The 9,358-nt window shown below is 49.9% G+C and overlaps 1 protein-coding gene across 1 annotated transcript in view; it reads left to right on the plus strand.

Moving 5' to 3' along the window:
* The first annotated feature begins 3,680 nt into the window (after positions 1 to 3,680).
* Positions 3,681 to 9,358, plus strand: part of Set (SET nuclear proto-oncogene) — a 12,469-nt gene continuing 6,791 nt past the window's right edge. The window contains exons 1-2 of the mRNA XM_008843996.3: positions 3,681 to 3,780; positions 4,110 to 4,331. Of these exons, the coding sequence (XP_008842218.1) occupies positions 4,223 to 4,331 (109 nt within the window). The 5' untranslated portion in view covers positions 3,681 to 3,780; positions 4,110 to 4,222. The remainder of the gene's footprint in view (positions 3,781 to 4,109; positions 4,332 to 9,358) is intronic.

Consider the following 9,358-nt stretch of genomic DNA (forward strand, 5'->3'; position numbering starts at 1 on the left):
TGAACCCAGGGTTTTGTACGTTCTGCACAAGCACTCTACCACAGAGCTACACTCACTCCAGAAAAGAATTCCTTTTCTTTTGACCTGGAGCTCACTATATAGATCAGGGTCTCTTTTCTCACACAGATCTGCCTCCAGAGTGCTGGAATTGGTGTCTGTTACCAAGCCTGGCAAGAGAGAATTTTTTTTTTCTTTTTCTTAAGTTTTATTTTTAGTTTTTTTGAGACAGGGTCTCCCTGTAGCCCCAGCTGGCCTAGAACTCACTATATAGATCAGGTTGGCCTGGATCTCACAGAGATCTGCCTGCCTCTGCCTCCCAAGTGCTGCAATAAAAGGCATGTGTCACCATGCCCAGCCTTTATTTAAAAAAACAAAAACAAACTCTAATTGTGTGTATGTGTATGTGTACATGAGTGCAGGTGCCCACAGAGGCCAGATGCATCAGGTCTCCCTAGCACTAGAGTTACAGGCTTTTATGAGCCACCTGACATGAGCACTGGGAACTGAACCTGGATTTATTTTATTTTATCTTATGCGTGTATTGCCTACATGTAGGTAAGTACACCCATGTCCTGCCATGCCTGTGGATGTCAGAAGAGGCCATTGGATCCCCTGGCACTGGAGTTACAGACAGTTGTTAGCTGCCATGTGGGTGCTGGGATTTGAACCTGGGTCTTCTGCAAGAACAACCAGTGTTCTTAAACACTGAGCCATCTCTCCAGCCCCTGAACCTGGATCTTCTGTAAGAGAAGCAAGTGCTTTTAACTGATACAGAGCTATCTGTCCAGTGGGATGATGAAGATATTCTAAAGTTTATGTGATGATGGTTGCATCATTCTGTGAATACACTAAAAATCATAGAATTATACATTAAACAGGTGAACTGTGCACTATATCTCAATAAAGCTGCTTAGAGTTCTGGAAAAAAATCAGGGAAAAATGAGACATGCCTGTAATCCCAGTACTTGAGAGGTGCAGGCAGATCCTTTTTTCTTTGTTTGTTTGTTTTGAGACAAGGTCTCCCTTTAGGCCCATCTGACCTGGAACTTGTTATGAGACCAGGCTGACTTGATCTTGTAGGGATCTGCCTACCTCTGCTTCCAGAGTACTGGGATTAAAGGCATGTGCAACCACTCCAGGCAGAACTTACAAAAATAAAAATAGGCCAGGCATGGAAGCACAGGCCTTTTATCCTAGCACTCAGGAGGCAGAGGCAGGCAGATCTCTTTGAGTTCAAGACCAGCCTGTTCTACATAGTGAATTCCAGGCCAGCTAGGGCTACAGAGAAAAAGGCCAGTAAACAAATAAATAAGCTAAAAATAAATAAGGCAAATGGCTTCTGAGGTAGGACAGGGAAGGTTGACCTCTGGCCTATACACATACACACACACACACATACACACAAACACAGGAAAGGGGTTGGAGAGATAGCTCAGAGGTTAAGAGATCTGGCCTGGCTGTTCTTGCGGAGGACCTGGGTGCTAGCACCCTCATGGCAGCTAACAATCCTCCCTAACTCCAGTTCCAAGGCAGTCAACGCCCTCTTCTGGTCTCTGCAGGCACTATACACGATGCACTTAACATACATGTAGGCAAAGCATTCATACACAGAAAATAAAAATGAATAAAATATAATAGTAATACTTTGGAAAGACAAACAAAAAAAAAAAAGGCAAAAAAAAAAAAAAGCCAGGCATGGTGGCGCACGCCTTTAATCCCAGCACTTGGGAGGCAGAGGCAGGTGGATCTCTGTGAGTTCAAGGCCAGTCTGGTCTACATAGTGAGTTCCAGGACAGTGGGGCTACAGGGAGACCCTATCTCAAAAGAGACCAAAAAAAAAGTAAAAAATAAATCAGCAAAACAAATTCGTAAATGCAAGGGTTGCAGATGTGCCCAGTGGTAGAGTACTTGTCTAACATGCATGAGGCCCTAGGTTCAATTTCCAGTTCCTCAAATACATAGAACAGAATGATAGATAAATAAATAAAAGCCCAGTGGGTAAAGGTGCTTGTTGCCAAGCCTGACAATCTGAGTTCAATCCCCAAGACCTACATGGTGGAAGGAGAGAACTGACTCCTGCAAGTTGCTCTCTGATCCCCACACACACTTGCACCATAACACATGCACACGCACACACCCAAATAAATAAATGTGGAATAAATCAACAAACAAATATGGTTAAGCTTGGGGGCATGGTTCAGTCGTAGAATGAGTTCTCAGGGTGTATGAGCCCCTGGGTTTCATCCCTAGAGCCAAAAAAAATAATGAAGAAAAAATTGTCTTACTTAATTCACTTAAGTTCAGCATTTATTTTTATTCTAAGAGCATCATTAGCTGATTTCATGGCAGTGGAAACACCACAGTGTGCTTATACAACCTTACATGGCCCAAGTCAATCACTCAGCATGACCTCTTCCTACAGTTGAGGGATGCTGACTAAATCAAGTAAAATAAGACAGAAAGTATAGCATTGTGTTCTGTATATAGCTGTACTCGTGTGTGTGTGTGTGTGTGTGTGTGTGCGCGCGCGTGTGTGCCCGCTCACTGGGTATTGAACCAGGGCCCAACACTCTAAACACTCCCTGCACTAATGAGCCATGCCGTCGGCCCCTGGATATGCTGTGCTTTTTCTGGTTTCGTTGCTTGCATCAACAGCTCTGTGAACACAGGAATAATATATCTCAGTGGAAAGAGCGTTTTCCTAACGCGCAAGGCCCTGGGTTTGGTTCCTAGTACTGGGCAAAATAAGAAACAGAAGAGCACTGCCTTTGTTTTATTTCATTATTTTAGTATTCTGTGTATGGGCACCGAGGGTGGACAGCAGAGAACAATCTTGTGGAATTTGTTCTCTTCTACCCTTTTTTTTTGTTGTTGTTGCTTTTGAAACAGGGTCTCCCTGTAGCCCCAACTGGCCTGGAACTCACTATGTAGACCAGGCTGGCCTTGAACTCACAGAGATCCATCCGCCTGCCTCTGCCTCCCGAGAGCTGGGATTAAAGGCGTGCACCACCACGCCTGGCCTGGTTCTATTTTTTTTTTTTTTTAAATTACAGTGTGGTTTATTGGGTGTGAATGAATGTAGGACTTCAGAGGACAAGTTTAAGGGATTCTTTCTACCACGTGGCTTCTGAGGCTAGAACTCAGGCTGTTAGGCCTGGCAGTAAGCGCTCTTACCCGCTGAACCATCTAGTCTGCTTGGTTTCTATTTTTAAAATTATTTTTTGTAGTGTTTTTCAATTTGCAGGCACATGCTCTACTGCTGAGTTACATTCTTCCGCATTTGTGCCTTATTACCTGGGATTGTGACGCCCAAGCCAGATGCTCTGGATGGTTCTTATAGGGCCTGGGTGTGGAGTTGAGTGGTGGAGGGTTAGACTGGAGACCTTGGATTCCAACCCCAGCGCCTTATACACAAAAAAAGGGCTTAATTTTTCTCCTTTTGGCTTTTTTTTTGGAGACAAATTCTTGCTCCTTAGCCCAGGCTGGCCTGGAAGTTGTGATTCTACAGCCTCAACCTCTTGAGTTGCAAAGAATAAAAGCTGAGCCAACTCAAGTCTTCAACCTATACCCTTTTCCATGGGGGGGGTGTTAATGGAAGCGCCAAGTCCTTTCTCCCCTCCCCTGCCTTTACTTTTGTAATTTTCGCCTGGAAATCCTTTTTTTTTTTTTTTTTTTTCCAACATTCAACAGTCCCTCCAAGCAGAGATCTGCAGACTGGGAAGGAGTCAAACCAGACGAGGGAGTGGGGGTTGGGACGCACGAAGAATGTTCCAGGCAGAGGTGAGGCAACAGCACACACATCTGAGTCTCCCGGAGACCAAAGTGGGGGGTGGGGGTGGGGATGAGAGCAAAGAAGTGTGCATGAGGTTCTGCGGCGCAGCGAAGGGGGATCCGGAGAGGGGGACGGCCGGGCCGATACGCGTGGAAAACCGGGGTGCCCAGCAGTCCCGCGCTGCACCCACAGAAGCCGCCCCTTCCACCACCACCGAGAAGCCCCCGCAGACAGCAACTCAAAGAAGTTTCTCCTGATTGGAGGGAGGGCGGGGAGGCTGGGAGAAGGGGCGTGAGGGTGTGAGTCCCACTGTCATGTAAATATCCCTCGCGGGCAGGGCGGCTGCCAGGCCGACTTAAACCTCCGGCACCTGGGGCCGCCTCCTGCTCCCAGCTTCCTGCAGCCGGCCGCTTCGGGCCCGCGCTCTGCTCGGCCGACCTCCGTCGTGGCATGGCCCCGAAACGGCAATCAGCGCCCCTGCCTCAGCCCAAGAAGCCCCGACCCGCCGCTGCCCCAAAGCTGGCCGACTCGTCAGCCTCCCCGGGCTTGCAGAAGGGAGGTAAGTCCCTCCATGGCCTTCTCTTTGGGGACCTGAAGGACTTGATCGACTCCGGGATGGCTTCCCCCGCCCCAATCCCTCTTGAAATGGGACCTTCCCCCCATGCACACCCTCCTGAAAGGCTGTAAGCTAAGGCTTGGGGAGTGGGAATTGAGGCTGATGCAACGGGAGGAGCTGAGAAGGCGCGGGACTTGGGAGACCCGAGCAGAGAGGGGCGACTTCCTCTGTCCCCCGGCACCACGTGGGGCTGATCTTGTCTGCCCAGCACCCCTCCAACTCCCTCCTGTGGGCCTTCTGCCTTTGCAAATGGCCCCAGCAGCCACCTCCAGGCCTTCCACCTCTCCAGACCCGAGTCCTCCCGGATCTGTTCCCCTCTCTCTGTTTCTCCGGCCTGAATTACTGCCACCTCGTGTGGCTCCCTGCTTCCGCCTTTTCCCATCCTGCCCCAGCAAAGCCAGTCACGTGACCGACTCCTAGCCTTTAAGACCCTCCCTGGCTTCTCGGTTGCCCTCCAGGAACGGACTAAGACTTCCAGGATCCCGCCCACCTTGTCCCCACCCTCCACTTCCAGGCTGCACCCGCGTGGGATTACACCCTTCATCTACCCCAGACCCTTGGAGCCGCATTTTCTCACCTCCGGGCCTGGGTGGCCTGGGTGCCCATGCGTTCTCTGCTAGGCTCCCATCTCGGATGATGTGAACCTCCCCAGGGGGAGCTCCCCAGCTCTGGGGTGTGTGTGGAGATTTCATGGTATCCCCCCCCATTCCTGGCACTCAGTTCATTTTATATTCAAGTTGTGGGTTTCCTTTCTCCCATGTTGGTGGTGGGGGATGCGTTTCTCAGCTTGGTGTTGGGTCCTATCCCATGCTGGCTTGGTGTATGATGGAGTCTCGGTGTGGTTTGGGCTATACTGTTGAAAAGGATTGAGGAAAGCATCGATTTGGCTAAGCCGTAGTCATACTAGTGGAAAAACCACTGGGTACTGAGTCTGTTTCTCAGTGCTCTGTAGCCCTGTTTCCCTTTAATGAGTTTGTGTCTTTTTTTCTGTAAAACGGGTGATTGAGTTTGACATTTACTTTTTCCTTTTTTGCCTTTTGGAGTCAGGGTCTTATCTAGCCAGTCTGTTGACCTCCACACGAACTTTCTGATTCCAAGAGCTGGGGTAGCATTCTGGGTGGCACACCCAAACCCCTCCCCTCACTCCCACATCTAGGTATGGAGTCTAGGGCTTCAAACATGCTAAGTAAGTACCCTTTCTCATGCCTGCTGAGATGTAGACAGGTCCTACTTAGTAAAAGCACTTAAGGTCCTTTGAAATGGGTGGTAAATTCTTATTCTTTCTCTTTTTTTTTTTTGGTCTTTTTGAGACAGGGTCTCCCTGTAGCTCCAGCCCCAACTCACTATGTAGACCAGGCTGGCCTTGAACTCAGAGTTCCTCCTGCCTCTGCACTTGCCACACCTGGCACATTCCTTGGTGGGTAGGCCTTTCAGGTCTTCCATTTAGCTTCCTGGGAGAAATAGCTAGACCACAAGATATGGGGAAGGGGGTGCAACCACTGAGTACCACTCAGGTGGACCCTGGTGACCTACCTGGCACTGTGTCCAGCCCTTCCCTATCCCATCATCCCTTTTGGCACCAGCATGTGTTGGGTTTCCCATCCTGCAGATCAGAAAGAGGCTAAGGAAGGCGTGGGCATGGTCAGCAGGCAAAGCTATCCTAAGCCAAGATTTGCCAGCCAGCCGTTTCTGTTCCAGTCTCTCCTGTGTCCTCTTCAAAGGAAGTGGGGTGAGAGGGACAGAAGGCAGAGCTCCTGGTTGGCGAGAGCCATCATGCCGGGTGGCTTCCTTATCTCCCCTTGCCCAGGCCCCTCCCCTGTTTACTGGATCTCTGGCCCTGTTGCTTTCTCTTTTCTTTTCCACTTCCTAGTGTAGTCATTGCTTTGTTTTTTATCTTGAGAAGTGCTGGGAGAAAGGACAGAAAGAGGAGCAGATGGCCCTAGGGCTTGATGGGAAAGGGTACATGGGAGCCTGAAGAAGACCCCCTGAGCTCCCTGGGTTCACTGTAGAACAGGCACTTGATAGGTGCCCTGGAAAACTGGTACCGACCTGTGGAGAAGGCTTTATGGCTGAAAAGAGCAGCAGTTCTTCAGACCAAGTTTCATCCTGGTCCTAGTGGCCCATGAAGGCCATTCAGTGAGGTGTGACTTGTATGTAAAAAAAAGGAAACAGCCCTAAACAGCCGGATGTGGTGGTACACACCTTTTAATCCCAGCACTAGGAAGGCTGAGGCAGGCAGATCTCTGAGTTTCAAGGCCAGCTTGGGAGATGGCTCAGCGGTTAAGAGCACTGACTGCTCTTGCTGAGGACCTGGGTTGGATTCCCAGCACCCACAGGGCGACTATGAACCGTCCTTAACTCCAGTTCCAGGGGAATCCAAAGCCCTCTTCTGACCTCCACAGCATTGCATGACACAGGTGCACTCACATACACGCAAGGCAATACACTCATAAAATTAATAAAATTTTTTTTAAAAAATGGTCTGGCTGGCGTGGTGGTACACGCCTTTAATCCCAGCACTTGGGAGGCAGAGGCAGGCGGATCTCTGTGAGTTCAAGGCCAACCTGGTCTACATAGTGCGTTCCAGGACAGCTAGGGCTACAGGGAGACCCTGTCTCAAAAAGACCAAAAAAAAAAAAAGGTCTGGAGAAATGAGAAATGGCTCAGCGGTTAAGAACACCGGTTGTTCTTGCAGAAGACCCGGGTTCAGTTCCCAGCACCCCCATGGCAGCTAACAACTGTCCATAACTCCAGTCCCAGGGGATCCAACAGCCTCTCTGTCCTCCACAGGCATTGCATGACACGGGTGCACTTACTTAAATGCAGGCAATGCACGCATACACATAAAAAATAGTAATAAATTTTTCTAAAAAGACCAAAAACAAAAGGCAAGGAAACAATTCTATCACCCTTAGTGAGGGTGAGTATTGATTATCTGTACATCTTAGGTCACATTCCAAGAAACTGAGTGACATGGGGTGGGTAGAGCTCAAGTTCAAGGCCTTCCATGTCTTTCTAACCAGGTCCAGGCCAAGTTCTGTTGTAGCTTTAAGTTGAGTTGCAGCTGGATGACAGAGGACTTGCCTCCCATGCTCCAAGCACCAAGTTCCACATTAGCATCTCAGGGCTTGATTTATCTGCATAAACCCTACTTTGTATCTTATGATTACTTGAGGCCCTTGGTACATGCTCTAGGGGGTGTGCCAGAGTAAAGCCTGCCTACTAAGGGCTGCTTTTTTAATTTTTCGTTTATAGACAGTGTTTGCACACTGTAGCACCGGCTTACAGCTACGGTGCCTCCTGGCTGGTTCTGCTTGTGGAATTCCTCTGCAATTGTTCAGTGACATCTCAGGGCTGGCTTGAAGTTAGCAAATGTTAGAGATCACACAAATCTCTGCTGTTTATTGGTTGTCAAACATTTCCCATATGAATTGATCAGCGCTATTAATCACTCTCCTTTTTTATTGATTTATATTTTGGTGTTTTTGAGACAGGGTCTCCCTGTAGTCCTAGCTTGCCTGCAACTTGCTACATAGATCAGACTGGCCTTGATCTCACAGAGATCTGCCTGCTTCTGCTTCTGGAGTGCTGGGATTAAAGCAGCACGTCCAGCTTCAGTTTTTAAAATTTTTACTTGATGTGTATGAGTGTTGCCTGCATGTATGTACACACACCTGTATGTGGTGCAGTGCCCCACGAAGAGGGCATCAGATCCTCTGGAACTGCAGTTAGCCACCATATAGGTGCTGGGAGCCAAACCCAGGTCCTCTGCTGAGCCTTCTCTTTAGCCCCAATAATTCTCTTTTTAACGGATGTGTGTGGTTGTGGTGAAGGTCTGTAATCCCAGTGCTTTGGGCTGAATAGAGGCCAGAGGTTCTTGGTGGGTTAGCCTGGTCTACATAGCAAGGCATTTGCCTACTGCAATAGATGAGTGGAATTCTACACAATTTAAGGTTTGTAAGGAATGTTTGGGTGAATTTCTGGTTTGGAGAAAAAGTTCTATGAAGACATTTTATTTGCGTGCTCTCAGTATGGAGTGTATGCCCTGTATTTAAGAGGGAGTGATTTGTGTCTTTCCTGGACTGTTGGGACCCAGGACAGGAGAGAAGCGCTGTTTTTTAAGAAAAGTCTCTTCCCTATTATGGTTCAGGCACCTTTCTCTAAATCGGGCCTTGCCTTCCTGTAGAACCTTTAACATGGAAGAACCCTTAACCTTTTATCTCCCTCTATTTGCTATCCACCTCCAAAGTTGTGCAAGGACGGGCAACTGGTAGAGTATGGTTTTTCGAGAACCGAGTAGGTCCAAAAGGATTTGTGAACTAACTTGGCAGTTCCTACCTTCAGGGAGGGACCTACACATTAGTGACTCTGACAAAAGTATGAAAGGTGACATCCTTTTAAAATGTCATATTGGACCCCAATGCGGAGAGATTTGACTTGGCCCCAGGCCCCAGCGAGGCTTGCACCCTAGAAATGGCCCTGTGAGCTCCAGGCTGTGCAAACTAGAGTTTGAGTTGGGACCTCGGATGGAAGGAGGTGCCACTTTCTCCCACGACGAGGGAGCCCCGGGAAGCGCCGCAGGGCCCGGTGTGCACGCAGCTAGGTGACCCCCGAGAACCGCGCTTTGCAGTGGCTGCGCGCACCCCTCTCCCGCGCCCGGAGCCGCGGGGAGGAGGGGAGCCTTTCCGACACCACGTGACTCCCGGGAGGGAGGAGGGAGGGCCGCGCGCAGCCCGCCGACGCCCCGCCCCTTCAGTCGCCGCGCCGCGCTGCGCGCCAATGTCCCGGGTCGGGCTGGAGAAGGGGAAAGCGGGGGAGGGGAACGCGGGGCAGGCCCTTGCGTCGCCGCGTTCCTTCCTCCCGCCTCCCCGCGCAGGCGCCGCCCCTTCTCCGCAGCACCAGCCAATGGCGGCGCGGCGCGAGCTTCTCCGGCTGGGGGCGGAACCTACCCGCAGCCTCTGGCGCGCCCG

This window comes from Nannospalax galili, unplaced genomic scaffold, assembly GCF_000622305.1.
Source record: "Nannospalax galili isolate Female #2095 unplaced genomic scaffold, S.galili_v1.0 scaffold300, whole genome shotgun sequence".
Taxonomy (NCBI): domain Eukaryota; kingdom Metazoa; phylum Chordata; class Mammalia; order Rodentia; family Spalacidae; genus Nannospalax; species Nannospalax galili.